General features: G+C 38.0%; 1 protein-coding gene across 2 annotated transcripts; it reads right to left on the bottom strand.

The window, feature by feature from the left end:
• Positions 1–1627: 1627 nt before the first annotated feature.
• On the bottom strand, positions 1628–18444 carry LOC146574983 (suppressor of tumorigenicity 7 protein-like). Of its 2 annotated transcripts, none has more exons than XM_085275103.1 (15): positions 18262–18444; positions 17828–17910; positions 17287–17446; positions 17147–17201; positions 16470–16585; positions 16221–16326; positions 15648–15736; positions 15169–15269; positions 14933–15047; positions 14733–14805; positions 14549–14651; positions 6397–6547; positions 5839–5931; positions 5599–5738; positions 1628–3353 (listed from the first exon to the last, which is right to left on the bottom strand). In XM_085275103.1, exons 1-15 carry the CDS (start codon positions 18428–18430, stop codon positions 3258–3260), a joined length of 1650 nt encoding a protein of 549 aa, XP_085131229.1. In that variant the 5' UTR covers positions 18431–18444; the 3' UTR covers positions 1628–3257. The 2 variants fall into 2 exon arrangements, with proteins under 2 accessions (XP_085131229.1, XP_085131230.1); XM_085275104.1 differs by having other exon boundaries at positions 16221–16299.
• Positions 18445–18726: the final 282 nt, after the last annotated feature.

Here is an 18726-nt window from a genome sequence, read left to right as displayed (position 1 = left end):
CAGCATCGCCAGCAACCAATAATTAGCAAACAGCAAAAAAGCTGCGCTACTCTTAAGCAAATAACCATAGCAATACACATGAAAACAGTCAGTGGTTACTTATTTTGCCAATCAAAGAGACATAACCCGAAGGGTAAAGAAAGAACGGGATTACATGCTATTCGTCCAAGTGAAATTTTGAAAGATACGTATGTTAGGAAACACAGCAGTGCACTTACATTGGCTGAAGAAGTCCTCAGGAAACATCCCTTCCAGTTTTAACTGAATTCTGATATGGAACGCCAGGACTAAGGCCAGTCGATGAAACTGATAAATATCAGTTACTGCGGCAACATAGGATCAGATAGATTGAGCTAACAGTCAAATCATGTAATAAAAATCTAGATCACAGTTGTTTTCAGCAGAGCAAACCAGTGTGAAGTGTGACAGATGAAGTATATACTGTAATCAGTTATAGTCTATCACACGTGAGTGACAGGTTATGTCAAATGCAATGGACACGTTAGAATATTGGACCAATAGAACTGTTAGCGCTGTGCCATGTTGCTTATATAAACGCACTGGGTGGTCATGATGAAATATGCAAAACACCTCATAATGTCAGAATTTACAAGTTACAAAACCACATTTCACTTGGTGCTTTTTTGGAAAGGGTCGATGTGAACACAGTGAAACAGACCCATGGACAGACAAAACACATAAACTGTTGTGAGCAGTATGTTCTTTCACTCCCAGAAGCAGATTTTCAAGAGTCTTCAGTCCAACACATACTGTATGCAGCCTTCAGGGACATGCTTGGACTTGGCACAGATCCCACTCCACAAGAGTTTGTTCATTTATCATGCCGGTGACCTTACTAGATTGATAGTGGGGTATTTAGTGGGTCAACTGTTTAAGGTATGCACTAAGGTCATGCATCACCACCATAAATGTATTCATTAAACAGTTTTCCACATGGATTTACCCCCCTCATTCAAGTTTTTAATTTTGTACTAACCGTACCGACTGTGGTCATAAATGTAAATGTTTCAACACAAATGCATTTTCCTTTTTTCTTTCTTACATATTTTTCCTGTCATCTTGACCTTGAATGGCTCTGCCACGAAGGTCCGTGAGCAATTCAAGTTTCGACATGCAGCATGAAACCACACTCTGGCACTCTGAGCAAACACTTGAGGTCCAGTCAACAGTCCTCAACAGACTTATTCATTACTGCTGCACACCACTTAAGCGCGAGTGTATGGAGTATGATTATGGCATCAAAGGTTCAGCAGGAACATGCCACATTAAAGCATCTGCTGATGGTGGCAGAGTAGTATAATCATAATGCTGCGCAAAATGGCTCTTGGCTAAATATAGCAGTAGCTGGATGCCAGAGTAAGTGTCTTTCAATAAGACACTAGAGATTTAAAAAGATGGAGGAAAATGACATCAGCTGTGCAAAGGACCGCATTTATGTCTCATTTGATCAGCTAAGCCATTGGCCGTGCCTCTGTAAGCCGTTTTCAACAAATCATCAAAAAATAAAGCTTGCTTATAGGAAACACCGACTTTGCCTTGAACAGGGTAAATCTGGGGCCTTTTGCAACAAACTCAAATCAGAAATATGACAAAAGCACAGAAAGGTCAATGAAAGACTAATTTATTTTGTTTTGCTTTCAAACTCATCCACGCGTAGTTACAGTTGTTCACAGATCCTCCTGTCTTCAGCATACTGTTAAATTTCAGCTGCACACTAAAGATCCTTTGTGTGTCACACATTTAAATAGACAAATACTTAAGATCAAGGTAAAACACAGAATGCAGTCTAAGTAGTCAGAGTTTGGAGTAGGTCTGAATGATGTGTTTGTGTGTTCCCTTGCATAATAACCAGCATGCCCTTTTTTTGCTTTTGTTTTTCATTGTTATACTGATTCCATATAACATTTCTATAAAAATGACCCTTTAAGCATTTTTTTCCCAAACTGAGTCTATCATACTGCAGGTGTAATAAATACCAAACAGGCTTTTAATCACTACACAGTAGTTTAGCTATGTAATGATCTAAAAGGCACTTTTTAAAATTATTATAACATTTTCTTTCACGTAAGGTGGAAAGCTGTCACCGTGATGTCAGGATATCTGAGAAAAAACTGATACCTGAGATTTAAGAAAATTATTTAAGCAAATTTGTGGTTTTTAAAACTTTCTATATTACCTGTATACGTTTTCTATGAATTAAAAACAGGTACATTTGTTTCCTGTTGTTACGTTTCAATAAGATCTTTCAATGTATAGCTCTAATAGAGCATATTTAATTTAATACAAAATAACAACCTTTCACAGAAGAAAACATTAGCTTAATTATACCAATTCAGACAGTCATCAAAATTTTAGTAAAATAAGGAAAAGGAAATTCTGCCCACTCTAAATGCATATCAGCAGGCAGTTGAAGTGACCAACTTGACATGTTTGCCTAATGATAGATCGTGAGGGTTATTGCCCCAAGTTGACCTTACACAGCATATTTAGAATTATTTTAATTTTTGTTATTGAAGATGTTAAATTGCCTATGCTGTGTGATTTTAAGTATGATTGCTGACCGCTGATGATCCTATTTACATTTTGATGATGCAGTGGTTACCCCAGAGATGTAGTGCTGAGATATTCAGCCTTAGCGACAATAGTTGAACTGCACAGGCATTGTATACACTGCAGTCCCTCTGAGGTTATAAATCCTGCCTCTGTTTTAGGAGGCCTCAGACGTTTAAATCTGCCCTGCTAGATGTATGTGAGGGTCAATATAGCCCACTGAAATGGCATCTTTTTGATTACACAAAGAAAAAGAATATGTTTTGTTTGCAAATGGGCAGGAGACCCTTTATGTACACATTTTTTCTTCCATACACAGGCAAAACCAAATTTTAATCTTTCTTTTTTTTAATCTGAATTTACTCAGGAGCTCCTCTCACCGAGGCATTCTGGATTATTGAAAAATGCTGGATTTCCCCATGCTAACAAAAGTGAATGACCCTATGAAACTGTTGCAAATGGTATTCACCAAATGTGTTCTTGGAAAAACTGACTATTGGAAGAGTGTGGGAGAGCATCTTAGAAGTAGTATTACTGTGTTGATACAACTTCAGCCAACATACGGTAATCAGTAACAATGCAGCAAGTGGGCAGTAATGCTGAAGACAGGAGAGAAAACACTTTTTGTTCAAGGGTTTGGAGTGATATTGGTGTGTGTGTATGCATTGTGTCTGTGTTAGACGGGGTCAGATCCGAGTCAGCTGGTGCCAAAAACTGGACGGCATGAAGCTTTCCATCTTGTCTGCGAAGAAACCCAGGGGTGCAAAGAGTGTGCTGAAGAACTGAAAGTAAGAAAAGGCAGAATTGACTTCCGGTCAACGGTTTGTGAAATTTCTTCCATTTCAAATTAATATTACTACTTCATAACATATCTTTTTGAATTCCATTTAACATTGGACTTCAAAACTTTAAAAAAAATGTATTATGTGTTTTTTTATATATACTTTGAGTTACATTCATTTAGAAAAGATTACAAAGTACTGCTGTTACACACAGTGAGAAAAGTACACAGATTTAAATAAAGTAAATAGAAACTACTGTCCTCTAGCTCACCCCTTTTAAAATTGCAACCTAACATAAAAACAAAAGAAAAGAAAATTATATAAGAATTCTCCACAAGCCTGACTTTTATATGCTGGGATGTACAGTTGACTGCTTAGCTTTTTTTTCTCCCTATAAATCAAGCTGAAGTCATTCAGCGCTGCAAATGCAAAGCACAGCTTACAGTTTGGTGCAGTCAGAGTCAAAGGCGGAACATATTTGTACATTTCCTCAAGAAAGCAGCATCATCCAAGATTGATCATTTTACAAACTGCATTCGTGGAAAGATCACAGATGCATCACTACATTTAAGCAGTTTCTCTATAAACTTTATATTATCCATGATTTATGAGAGACACTTTCGGACAGCAGTATCAACAACAGTCACTCTTACAGCTTCACCATCTTCAAGTGAAAAAATGAAAAAAGTAAATAAACTACAGTATTTATTGCCGCTGGGAAAAGCTGCAGACTTACCCATAAAAAGTAAATAAAAGATTCTTAATAACCTTTGATAGTATGATTTGAGCAATAACAACAAAAGGCAAACGATAATAAAAAGCTACAATCAGAATTTATTATAATATAGAGATAAGACTGCAGAAATAATAACCTCTTTTAAGTATATTTTTTGGTGGCAGCTTTGAACCTTTATTGTTATAGGACAGTAGTGAGAAGACAGAAAGCTGAGGAGAGAGAACAGAGGGAAGGTATGCATTAAATGGCTCAGGGTGGATTCGAACCAGGGCTACTAAATGTACACTGACCACGTCCATCTCTTTATGACCACAGGTTATCCATCTTCCGATGGCTGCTTCCAGCAGCTTAATGCGCTATTTCACAAACCTCAAATCATGTCAAACTTTAATATCACAATGAGGTCTCAGTACTAAAATAGCCTCCACAGTCACCGGATCTCAGTCCAGTAGAGCACCTTTGGGATGTAGCTGAGAATCAGATCACGAATGTGCAGCCAACAAATCTGCAAAAACTGTGAGATCTTATCATCTCATCACGGACCACAATCTCTGAGGAATGTTTCAGGCACCTTGTTGAATCTATGCCACAAAGAATTACGTTATGATGCAATTTAAATGCTAGCTAATAATAATAGTTAGATGTCCTCTGAAATATTACAATATGAGGTCGTGCTAAAAGTGTGTTTGATACACTTAAAATCCAATTAGTAAAAGTGGGCGATCCACAGGTAAGAAAAATACGCGGACTGTCACGACCACCAAAATCCGCCGCGTTTTCCTGCTTTTAAGAGCAGCAGATTCATAGAAATCTGTTTTTCCTCAGAAGGCAGTGAGTACCTCTGTGTTCCTCCCTCATTGGTTTTCATGCACTCTATCTGAACATCTGAACATTACACAAACCAGACTAGCCGGACTGGCTGTAAAAGTCCAATCTGCACCCAATCTTTCCCATAACAAAAGGAACAGAACTAGATGTTCTCAGAGACTCGCTTCAAGACTAAAAGGCCCTAATAAACAGGCTGACCATAAACAAAAGATTAGCCAAAGTAAGAAGTTTGCCAAACTGGCTAAAACACATAACACAACACTTCTATAATACACAAACACAAAATGAAGCAGTGCAAGCATCCATACGTTCTAACCTTTAAGGCTGCATGTTTGCTGTGGCTTTAAACTTGTATTTTTCAGCTCTTCCCACTGATAGCTAAAGTTAGACTATAACTTGTTATCATAAACACTGACTTTACAAGCCTTCGACTCCCATGAGCCTCCAGTGTTGCTGACAGTGATAGAAGGCAGCAATTACCAAAGGAACTTAGAGGTTTGGGTTACCAATAACACCCATTAAAAAATGAGACCCAATGGTCAAAGCTAAAACTGGTCAGCCAATAACCCTGAAATCTGAGTCAAACTCATGATAACATTAAAAATTTCAGTGATAAGAAATCTATAAATTCAAACCAAACGTGTTTGAGATGAAACTGGGAAGTCAAGCAATACCACTTACTGCTTTGGCAAAGACACCCATTAGTTCAGGAAACTGATGTGTGAGCATGGCCAGCATGGCAGTGAAAGAGCAAAGGCCTGCTGTGAAGAGGATGAAGAAGGGAAGCTCTTTCTTTGGGTACACAGACACCTCGTGGAAAGCTGGAGAAAATCGAGACAAAAAGAGAAACAGTATCACAAGCAGGGCAGATGAACTTTTGTTTTAAAGAGACGAGGTTTTGAGTAGATTTAATGTACTTACAGGGCAGTAGTTCCCTATCTGCTGTTTCTGTGCATCCTGGGTACGGGTAAAAGAGGTGACCCTTCTCCAGTGGGTAGGGAATTATTCGGAAAGCTGCAGAATACAGTCGAAGGGGAAAAGCGGGACATTAAATCTGGATGAGTAACACACCACAAATTATGCTTAAGTGCAGCTATTTAAAACACAAATACGGAGCAATTTTCGGTAAACCATTTAAGTTGGATACAAGATACTGACATCCAGATAAAATATAACAATAATATTCTTCTTGTGATGATCTCATCCACTTATAGCAATGCGTATTTGTGGGTGTACTGTGAATACATGACTTATGACACAATGATAAAAAAAAAAAAAAAAAGACAGGGCAGCTGACTAGTAAAGCTTTACACCTGCAAGGCTGTAGGTTCAAAACCAAAAAGAGAAGTAGCTTTTCTAGTATAGTGTTTTCAAAGTACAGGCTAGGTTGGGTGACAGCTTACTAACATGAAAGAAAGCAAATGAGAACCTAAAACATTTATATCTGAAAAAAATAACCATAAAAAGAAAGGTACATACTGCCCTCCCAGGTGCAGTGTAGTAGGTTTAAGGCTCCTTCTGCCCTCTTCCAGTGCTGCAGATGGAAGAAAGCGTATGCTACTGCCTCACTGTCACCCCTCTTCAAGATGTGCTCTGGAGGCAGGATCAAGCTCTTCATCTCTAATAAGTACTACAAATAGGAAGTGGAAAAAATACAGGACTTCTGTTCAGTATCTGGTCTTTTTGGTACCTTTATATCTTCATTTCTCATCCTTCACTCAGCTGTACTGTTTAGTTTAAATTTATTGTCATACTGTGATCAGTTGCACAAACAACATGAACTCAAACGAGCACATTGCACATTATGTTTAGTCAGTGATTCAGATTTCCACCTTTTTTTTACATTAGGATTTACTCAGCCATAACGAATGAAAACGCGTTTTTCAAATAGCTTTAAATGCCAAAAAACTGCATAGATTTCTGATCCACAATGTAAGACTGACACTTTTTTTCTTCTATGGGAACTAACTGTACATAGTCACGCTCATAAAAGACCATTCTGAGCAAAAAAAGATCCTGAATTTGTTCAGTTACCGACTTCTTTTAGTATATTTTTGAATAAGAGCAAGAATAATAAAGCAGTTAAAACAATTTCTATTCTGATAGATGGTAAGATAATGACCTGAAATTGAATGACAATTTGACAAATCAGCAGACAACTGTTTACTGAATCACAGTCTGGGTGTTGTCTGAGGAAGGCACTGTGGACATTGGACAACATTTTGGGACTTTCGATGCAGCCGGCACACATGTCTATGACAGCAGACACAGCAGATTTATGACGCACCTTAGATGTAAGCTGATGGTTCTGAGATTGCATTTGGACAAATGGACTATTAACAACATGCAACCAAAGTCTGCTCAAAAGTACAACTACTGGAAACAGAAACCAGGAAAATTAAAGTAAATAAAATCTTATCCAGTGCCCACAAACACTGATGACTGTTTGGGTTTTAAAAAAAAAAGATTCCTTGTGGTCCCAAATAACTTCATGCAGCTTCAATGTTGTCATTCATATTTTCTCGTCATTTCTCAATGAGTACTTTTTGCTCTATTGTGCAAATCCCCCAGGCTAACTCCCTGTGGAATGTAATCATATTCTGTACATGTGAGGTATTTATCTAGAACCTTATTTTGCAATTGTTCAAGGTGGAAGGGAAAAGTTTTCCAAAGGTCTCACTCTCTCTATATACGCGAGTCAGTGTATGTGTGTTATTGTTACAGTACAGTAACATCATTCCATGAATGTGTAACATGCCCAACTTGCTTCTATTCTCTTGGCCTACTGCATAAGTTTGTCCCAGTGAGTCAGTTGGTTCACTGAGCTGACAAATCCCAGAGTTACAACCTATAGAACTTCCTCTCTCTCACTCTGAAATAGAAGAAATCTAGCTTTTAGAGTACATACATCAATATATTGTGCAGAGCTTTTTCTGGGGGGGCGGGGGGCAATAAATGTTTTTAAAGGTCTATATCCGTCAGCATAGAAGTCCTTAATGTATACCTATTGACGCCGATGAATGTGACAATCTATGCATTTCATGTCTGTGGTGCCCAGTGTGGCAGGGGTCTGTTTTAAACAAAATCCAAGTGCAGTGCTGGGGCCCCCTGGGCTGGATTCCCGAGCGGCCAGCTTTGCAGTGCTTTGGATCTCACACTGACACTTTGGGAAGGTTACCCCACAGCTAATCCTGTCTAATCCCTTCCATGGTCACAGGTTCAGTCATCCATCCATCCATCTAGCCAGTCAGACCATGCAGCTTCACCATCCCTGACCCTGTCCCCTACCCCCATCCCCATAATCACTTACTACCAAGGCTCATCATTGTCTTTCTCCAATTTGTCTTTACATATGTTCAAGGCCCTATAACTGCTACCTGTGTCACCCATTTTTCCTACTGCCTGTAGCTGCACATCATTTTCTCTCTTTCTCAGTTGACATGTAGATTCTTACATTTTTCATCACATGTTATTTTTAGACACCTATACATAGCTGTACAAAAAAACTTGCAAATTTACACCTATGTTACCTCTGTCCTTCTCATCTCTCATACCTCTCAGCTTCACGGATAAAGGCTCAATTAAGCAGGTTACCATCATAAAGCAACACTTAAGTAATCATCTGTATTTCACAGGATTTTAGTGGACTGTACTGTCTTGCAGTTTTTCTCCGTCCATCCTGACATTTTCTCTAACAGCAATTGGCAGCCAAGAGACAACCAGAAGGTGCTTGTTTGCCCTTCTCACTTATCCTGTCTGACTTACTTACATCAGCTCTACTCGGTTCAGCCAAGGCACTTGACTGTCTTCATCTTCTTCCTTCCTTTATTCTCAGCACAAACATTTCACCATGCTCTATTCCCTCTCAGAGGAGAGGCAGCTAGCCAGCTCGACCACCAGACAAAACCTATCACTGGTTTATTGTGGTGGATTATAAAACCTCCCTAACTGCTATAATAATTCACATTAATTTTATGCAACACAACAAAGGATAGCATAAAATAGAAGAAAGAACTTAGTGAGTATGGAAGCAAGCTTTAATTCAGACCATTTATCAGCAAGAAAGCCAAGTCGTTCATTCAGTAAAACAGGTTGTTTTTTCGATTATTATTATTTCCTGTATTTCAATATATTTGAACTTAAAACATCAGCTGATTTTATAAAAAATCAGACACTAAGAACCCTATAAAATATACAGGGATATTATACTTAAAATGTATTAATTGAGGACAGGCATTCAATTTTCTTTAGGTGTAGGTGGCATCAATAATCCTAAAGGTGAACTTTTAAGGAAAAGCAGCTCATGCAGCAATACAATGACATAAGCATAGATGTTCTTCTACAAAAGAACAGTAAAGAAGAACAAAGGTGGGGTTTTAGAAGAGTTAAGTCAAAATCCTGACTAATAATCGTGATGGAAGGATCTAAAGCAAGCAGTTCATGTAAGAAACACCACCAACATCCCACAGTACCTCATAATGTTGCTATAGTAAAGATTCACAAACTTTTAACGATCCTGTTCCTTGTAAATATTTCTGTCTAATTTTTTAACTGGGTTAACCGCAAGTATTTTTAGGTATTCCGAGAAAATGTGATGATATTTTGGTCGATATTCATTCAGAAATTAGGACAATTCTAAAGGATTCACAAACTTTCAAGCACCACTGTATCTATACATATTTTTTAGTAAAACCTGAATATTTTTGCATGCATTTTTATCTCTGTTGTTAATAATGAGTGGACAGTACATGGCACACATATGTCTGGGTGTTTCTATGTTTTAAGACTAACCATTTAGAGTGGCTGGCTGCTCAGCTGTCCTTCCTTGCATGCCATGGCATTAGAACTGGTGACACCTCAGTCACACCCCCACCTCCCTGTTCTGCAGCCTTCCTCTGCACTCCCTGTCGCCTCTTTGATGAAGGGATTGAATTTCATGTGTTCTCCTTTCATCCCTGGGCAGTCATAAGCTCAGAGCATAACTCATAAGCTTCCTTTTGATTCTAATCTGCGGCACTTTGCCGCACACAATGAAGCACAGAGGCAACATTGCCATCAACCCTGTAGTTGTTTATAATTTTTGTTTTTTAAAAAATGTAAAATATATAATTTTAACAAACATTGACACTAGCTACTTCATCTTGTGCCACAGGTAAGGGAACTTATATTTGTCCCCAAGTGGGCGAAACTTAAGCCACAGTCCAATTCCTGTAACTACCCCATTTTTGTCATCTGGATGAAACCTCGTCCATCTTAATTCAGAACAAACTCAAATGCTCCTATTCCGTCTCAATTTACAAACCAAACAGCCAATTTCAGTGATACACTAAGAAAAAAACTCTGGTTTTCTGAGCCTTGACAGGCAATCTAGAGGAGAGAATGTCATTGAGAATTGGGTGAGATAAAAAACTGCCATTTAAAGTGGGGTAAACTAGCAAAGTAAATAGGCCTGGGTCGCTTTGAGCGCTTCAGATTGAATGCATGTTAGCAAAAATGGTAGTAAAAATAAATGTAAAGCAGATTTAGCAAGCAGGGACATTTGATCAGTTATCCAAGCATCTGGGAAACTGTCAGTTTCTTAACCACTGGCTGCTAGAGAGGATAACTGGAATGGACAGGCAGATGTAGAAATGAGTGGAGGATAAATAGAAGAGGACAAGAAGATGAGGAGGAGAAGAAAATAGAAGGGAGCAAAAGAGAAGAGGAGGAAATTAGATGGATGAAGAGCTGGTGAGGAGAAGGGGCTGAGCGAGAGCACTGAACCAGCTGTGCAAATGAAGTGTGTGTGTGTGTCTGTATATGTAGATTTTTGTGTGTGCATAGCCTTTTAAGCAGTCTGAATGAACTCATGTGATGTAGCCTGGTATTATATTCATATATAATCTGCTTGGCATGCTTGATAACACACTCGCCACTTAATGCTTGGCCCAACAATGCTCCTTCAGTATTCCAAATCTGTGTGTGTACACCACAGGCTACTGCACTGTTTTTATTGTTTGACTGTACGGATGGTAACGACAGTCTGACTAAAGTCAGTTTGGACAGAAATGAAAGCATGATCATAACGTTTGGCACATCTTCTCATTATACAGAGAATAAATTCTGCGGACTTTGACTTCTTCGAGGAGTGCCAGTAGTTCAATGTTTATTATATTTGTTTTTGAGAAGTAGCTTGAAAATCCAAAGGCCTGCAATGGTGGTGATCTCATCTATCAACCTAGGATGATGATCTTTTGGCTGCAGTGAGAAATACTAAAGTATGCTATATCAAGACCTACACAAATATATTTTAAGTCCTCAAAGCACAAGTTGTTATACTATACTTACTTAATTCTTCACCTACTGCCATTAATTGTTTTCCAGTGCTCTGGAAAAAAGAATTTATGGCTAGCACCCTTAATCAATTGTAGCCTCACAAAGTCACAAGCATGACTGTAAACTATGAATTAGTTTGGTTTGTTGCTACTACTTGAGGTTTAACACATCACTCAGCTGCTGGAGGCTTATGATGTATCCTGTGCTCACCTCAGGTGTTGCTGTTAGATTTTTTTTTCTTATGTAGGAAGAAATTGGTTACTTATTCTTTTGCTCAATGATTTCTCTAAACTTTGGATCACAACAGCCAAAGCCCCTCTACTCTGCTTGCACCGGTTGAATGCAATACTATCTGTTCTGGAGTCTTTACAGTAACAAAAACATACTCCCCTTCTCTTATCAAGCCAACTATAATGCATCTTCTGTGGTCTCATGCTTTAGTTTATTGCTTCTTTTTTTAGTGCGTTTAATGTTGTCTGAAGTTTATCTGAAATGTGTAGATGCTTTGGTAGGACTAAAACATTAGATGTAATGTGGAAAGATCATTAAAAAAACATTAAATCTGTACTGAAACCAATTACTATAAAAAAAGAGAAATGACTCTGATAACCATAAAACCACTTTCAGTTCAAATGGGCAGATGTTGATTGTTTTGAGACTTTGTCTTTGAAACAGTTCAGAAATTTTCATCAGCTGATGGAAACACGATGGTGTGATCTGGCCTGTATAGTTCTTGTATTAGAAACTTTGCCAAAGCAACAGTAGTCCTACAGCTGAGGAAACTAAACTCAGATGTTCTTTTTTTTTTTTAAGCCTCATGCACCAAATCTGCTTTTGGTGACAACAAGCCCGCCCATTTAAAGAGGCCAAAGGAGTCGCAGGTGCACTCATCTCTTAGACATGCCAGACAACACAAAGCAACACCCCCTCCTTCCCTACTGTTGCATTTCCATACCCAGTGCTCTGCTATGAGAGCACTGAGTATGCACCAGATTCCACAGTCAAATGCTGAAAGACGAGCTGTCCAATAATCCTCCATGAAAGGTGTGTTAAAATTTCATAATGTCATTTAGCCATTCACCTAAATTCAAAGAAGTCATTTTGACAAAGTTGGCAGTGTGACATTCAGACTGTCTGTTTGGCTCAAACAAGGGATGAGGGGATAAGGGAACATGAGAGGATAAGAAACAGGATGAGGGTATGTGATGAGAGGAAAGAGGACGGCTGCCTCTGGGCAGAATGGGAAGGGAGCAGTTGGAGAGATATTGAAGATGAGGGCCCTCACTTTAAAATCAAAGGCTGGATCAAAGTGCTGGCTGATGTTTCCCCCTCCATGCATGCAAACACACAGCTTCTCTTTCTCTCTCTCAGAATAGGAGTCTGTGAAATGAAATAACACCACACTACAAAGGCTGAACTGGGACAAAACTCTGCTGCATCTGGTTGTGTATCAATCTGTGCGCATATGGACGTGTGACATCTAAACCTGTGGGAACTGATGTGAAAAGAGATATGCAGCTAGAGTCCCATATTCTCCTGGTCCAGCTGTAGACAGAGCTGTGATAATATGACCAACTGATCACCAAGTTAAAAAATATTCAGTGCACTAAAACACTGGTAAAAACAATATAGACTTGATACCAAAAATAGTGTTCTGACTTAAGAAAATGAAATATGCTGATCAAATTTGTATACGTTGTATAATAACTACAACAATAATAAAGATATATAAATATTAATATAATAACAATCAAAGTGAATTGCATACTGTAGAAGAATTTTAAATGTGGATAAAATCCACGATCTAGAGATGACACTACCAGTGAGAAAATAACCTTTACTGACATCTCCTGGTGAGCCAGCAGCACAGAACGAATGGAATGAAAGCTGCTGTAGTTGCACCACCTATTACAGTCAAAATAACTCACTTGTGATTGACTGACTGTTTACTTTACTGTCTGCTTTTCCTGTTTGCCCTGAATGGGACCTTTACGAATGGCAGCCATGTGAGTATTGCGTGATTAGACCAGATAGAGGCAGTAATATTTAAAGTAACGTCAAGCTAAATTTCTGCCTTTTGTTTGTATGCCTCCCCTTACAGGTAAAGTTGCAGTTTACGTCCATGTCTGTGCAGACTCATGTAAGATATGAACTCAAGACTCTGAAATAATTTAATATCTGGGCAACAAACACTAGTATCACAAACTGAATATCCATTCAATTGTGAAATCTGGTCAGAATTTCCTCTTTAGTTCATTAGCTGAAAAAGCTGTTTTTTCAGAATATTAAGGTGTCACAGTGAAGCTGTCCTTTGACCTTTTGCCTCTAAAATGCCAGTTTTTCATCATTTTCATCTACATAAGGCAATGGTGAAATTTTGCAATAGAAAGTGACCAAAAAACATTTTTTGTGAGGTTAGAGTGACTTTTGACTTTCATCACCTCTTACTTAATACTCATACTTCCAATTCCAAACGATGTTGTGTCCAGTAAAACGTGATGGATAAACAGAACTATCCATCCAATAAAAAAAGAAGAAAAAAAAAAACAATCCACCAAACCACTTGTGGCACACGGATGAAGGGCGTGAACTGACAGTGTTACAATGACACAAGACCGTTTGTTCAAAAACAAACGTTTTCTCAGTGTAAAGACGCTTATTATTATTTTAACAGTACATCTCAGTTTTTATATATGATAAGAAATGTTGCTGTAGTACAGAGAACTCCATCAGCACCAAAAATGTCTAAAATTACAATATTTAACATACCCCCCTCAACCCGATCCAAAGAAATTTCCATAGTAGATAGTGAAAGAGAGTTGAGAAAAAAAAAACATACAAGAAATGTTTTGTTTTCGGTGTTATTGTTTATCTAATTAGGGTGGCGATCTTTACCAGTAGAAAAGCTTTAAAACCAATGAAAATACAGTGAAAAGTGGGCACCACTTTATCTCAGGAGGTGAGCAGGCGACCACATGCCGCACGGCAGCGGCCCAGGTTTGAGTCGTACCTGCGACCCTTTGCTGAGTGTCTTCCCCCTCTCTTTCTACCCAAATTCCTGTCCTGTCTAAACTATCCAATAAAAGCCGGAAATGTAAAACAAATGCAAATAAACCCCAAAACAGTTAAAAATGCAAAATCTATGCCCTCCTTCAGATTTTCCAAAGCCGTCCAGTGGGTTGGAATGGAGTCTCTGGTGGGGCAATTCTGGCCCCGGGCTTTGTGTTTGACAGCCTGGTTTAAAGATCATCTGGTCACTAATGTATGTTTTCATTCAGGATGAAGACCTATGTTTGCTGTCAGATAAATGACTGACCTTTGGCACGTGGGGATTGAACTCAACGGCTCTGTGTATGGCCTCCACAGCATTCATCTCTGCTGTGCTTAGCCCCCGCCTGGATGCTGCCTCTGGTGAAAACCTAAGAAATCACATCTCACATTCGTGACAAAGTTAGGGCAATCACATACAACAACTGAAGCTAACAGAAAAAATAACTTACTTATCTGAGACAGCCCGTGCTTTCAGCAGCGCAGATGTATAGCATATAGTAGCGGATTTTGGCAAACTGATATCTAAAGTAGAAGCAGAAGTTGTGTTTATGTGACTGGGCATGCAACTCAAATGACTGACCTACTTTGTGCAAAATCATGGTATGTTGATATTCAAAAGTAATTAAATATTTGTTGAGTTTAGTCTTACCGTCATATTTTGCAAGGACTGCTTGCACATCAGCATATGCCTGAAGCTCTAGAAGAGCCTCAAGGAGGTTTTCGTGTATATTTAACATTCCCAACAATGGGAACTCCTTCATTAACTGTACAGAGATAAAACATATTAAGGTTCACAGTTTTAGGTACAGTAAACATGTCGACTTAGTAACATACTTTCTGTGACAAAACAATAAAGCAGTAAACATGTTTAAAGGTGATACTCACATCTCTCATCATTTTTACTGCTTCTTTAATTCGCCCCAACTTGCGTGCACACATTGCCAATCTGCGTTTAATATATACTAGTAGGTTGATATCTTTTCCTGCTGTATTGCAAAGAGAAAATATTTCACTGCAAAGCAAAATAACCATGAGTTTAAAAAACAAAACAAATTAAAACTGTATTGTATATGAATATCACGCTACATTTTGTGGTCCAATGTAGAGCACTCATGTTATCTTGGAGCTGTAATTCTTCCATCATGAGAGGGAGTGTAAAACAAATAATACACTTTGCTGTATTATATCTATCTGTGGCATATTGAGAGGTCCACACTGAAGTACTAAACTGCACAATGTGGGTAAGGGCATGCAGCACAAGCAGGATAAATATACAGTGTTGAGTTACTCTTCATCTACTGAGCTTTCTTTGTACTACTATGCCCTAGAGTACTTTATTGTAGTGCATTAAAAACCATCCTTACCAATACTTAGAGCTTTTTTAAAAAGGCGTTCGGCTTCTGTGATAGTTGTTGCTTCTTCCTCTGCTAGAAGCACATAGGCTGCAGCACATCTACACAAATGTACACAAGAAATTAATGTATTTATAAATAGCAATCCAAGCTGTTTTTTATAGTGCACAAGAAAATATTTATATTTACTCACAAATAAAAAATAAGAGATGATGTCATAACAAAGACAAAACTTGAGAATGGTAGCACCCTTAAAGACGCTAATATACTGTATATAAACATTATCATTGAAATATATTAATGCATTTAAACAAAAGTCAGCACAATAAAGACTCTTCAAAGATTATTTAATTATTACAAGTACCATACAAAGCTGTCTGAATTTACTTGTACTCTAAACTCTAAGTTCTCTAAATCTAAGATTCTAAACAGCAGCACCAACCTCAACCTCTTTTTCTCATTAATGTGATGGCAATATAACTGTAATACAGTCTCACTTTAATGAAGCCTAACACTGAGCATCTTGAGGTGCAAGGCGTCTAGAAATATGTATGGAGAGGTTCACTGTGTATGAGTAGAACTCACTGGTGGTTGATCTCTATGGCCTGATAAGCTGCTCTGATCCTGGCTTGAGGATTTCTCTCTCTCCAGGCCTTCTGCATCACTGTAAGAAGATGATCATCTAGGCTTACTGCAATATAGATGTGAGTTTATGGTACTGGTATACAAACCCGTAGTGCTTCACATCATAAAAAAAGGAATTTCTGGCATGTATTGCATGTATGCATTGATTGCATAGATTTGAGCAATTTGCCTCATCTTTGTATAACTCACCAGCATCCTCTGGCCTTAACTGCTGAGTGTCTCCTGTGAAGAAGGTCTGATGATCTTGAGCAGATAGGTTCATATCATAATATGTTAAGGGTTCCTTCCCAGTCACCCAGGTGTACCTGTGGTACACAGAGTAAAAATAATAGCTTCCATTTTATGGTTCAGTGAATCAAATGAAAAAAATAATACTTCTGCACTAAAGACAAAAAGTAGGTTTAAATCGTTACAAATCTTTAGAAAAATTCAGATATTATGAATTACTCATTTTAAAAGGTTATTTAACAGAAAAAAATAATGTTCATATACATAGCAGCAGGCACTGGTTCGTGAAAGCCGCCATGTTGCCTCCTTGTCTTGAATACAGTGGCTAACATGGACATTGCCATTGTTCCTGATAAGTTTCATATATTTAGCCAAAGATTGGCCAGTATCAAGATAGTGCAGTATATCTTCTAACATTCTTTTGATCTAAAAATCACAAATAGCTCTTTCAAACTATAAATGTCCATTTAATATTTGTATATTTTTCTCCTCCTCCACCACTGCTCCATAAATTAAGCTGACTGCAATCTGCAATCTACTGACATCAAGTGGTGAGATTTTACACACTTAACCTTTATGAAATTTAAATGTGTTTGAACCACATAATTATCTGAATAAAATCTTAAACAAACACATACCTGTTATATTCAGCTCCTCTAAAAAGATTCAAAGGATTTCGCCAGACCTTGCATTCTACAAACAGAGGTTGTTGTTACTGTTTACATAAATATGAATAATAATGCTATGATCGGCTGCATCATGTATATTTTTTTTTTACCAGAAACACTGGGCCTAGGCTCTGCATCTCCATTAACTGATGAGAACAGACCAGTTGTGGAGCTGCTTTCCACTCCACCAAGCAAAGGACGCAGGTGGCTCACCGATACTTGTTCAATAAACGAAGTCCCATATTTACGAAAATACCACCATTCAAATATCTGTAATAAAAACATAAACGGTTAATATGCTTTTATTAATATGTGCCATTATACAGCCTGAACATTTGTATTGGTATTTGTCGCTGATTTTGTGCTAAATGAATCTTTAAATTGAGAGTGATGAAGAGCTAAAACACTTAAAAAGCTAAAAACAATAATAATAATAATTAAAGGGTTTATGATGATTTTTTTTGGTTCCTTCTGAACATAAGAAGGAATGAAAAATTATATATATATATTTTTTAAAACATCTGAAAAGAATTATTGCTATCTGCATCATATAGCATAATGCACTCTAAACCAAAACCTACGTTACAACTGAATGTATTAAAATGTGTTACGGTTAAAACGTAATTTATGGTGATAAAGAAATTAACTCACAAGGATGAGTCCAGAGATAAGAGAGGAGGTTCCAGTGAGAGCCACGTAAAATTTGGGTGTCAGTGTGTTTAAAAACACTGAAGCTGAAAGAAGAAAATAAAGGAGACACTTACGCCCAACAGTAGTTTTAATAAAAACCTTGAAAATATTCAACTTCGATGGTCTTTACCAGGTGACATTTAGCTCACAGTAGCAAACTTGGTAACACAAATCATCAACTACTTAATTTCGACTGCATTCAGTGTGATCTACGGTAGGAGAAAATGCAAAATGTGTCTGCCAATTAATATCTAAATAGAAGCTTTACTTTTAACCAGACAGTCGCCACTGTTCGTGTCTCGATAACTCAGACAGCGAGCTGTCAAACCACAGCTTTCGCTAAAGCTATACACCCGTAGGCTAACAATAGCTAGCTAGCATCTGCCTTAATTCACCTGAGGTAAGAGTTTCCTGAAGTTTCAGCGGACTCCACAGGACGTATATCATTATCAGCACCATCCCGAACCAAAGGAAGCACACATAAGTCCATGACCAAGAGAGCCAAGACTTCAGTTTCTCTGTGAATCCGGGAGACTGGGGATTACTGCCAGTGCTGTCCTCCATGTTTCTCCGGATGTCTGTAAACAGAGGAGTCACGTGACTACGGAGCACCAAGACTTCTACTTCGAAATCGTTGCAAGAAAAATGTTTCCCGAGGCTACAGAAAAACGTGTATGTATTTTTTTCCACACATATACACGCTATTTACTCCTCATCTAAACCAAAGAAACTATTATCACTATTAGAACGTATACTTTGCATACAAACGTCTTGCGACTGAATTTATTAATACTTACTATAAACAGCTTTATATTTTAAATACCAAAATACTGAAACTATTAATAAGCACTTCAAGAGCG

This window comes from Mchenga conophoros, linkage group LG5 (assembly GCF_057382185.1).
Source record: "Mchenga conophoros isolate Kocher_MC1m ecotype Shallow Benthic linkage group LG5, M_conophoros_male_GT1.1, whole genome shotgun sequence".
Taxonomy (NCBI): domain Eukaryota; kingdom Metazoa; phylum Chordata; class Actinopteri; order Cichliformes; family Cichlidae; genus Mchenga; species Mchenga conophoros.
Note: the sequence above shows the minus strand (reverse complement) of the source record. Positions and strands in the feature narration are given on the sequence as shown.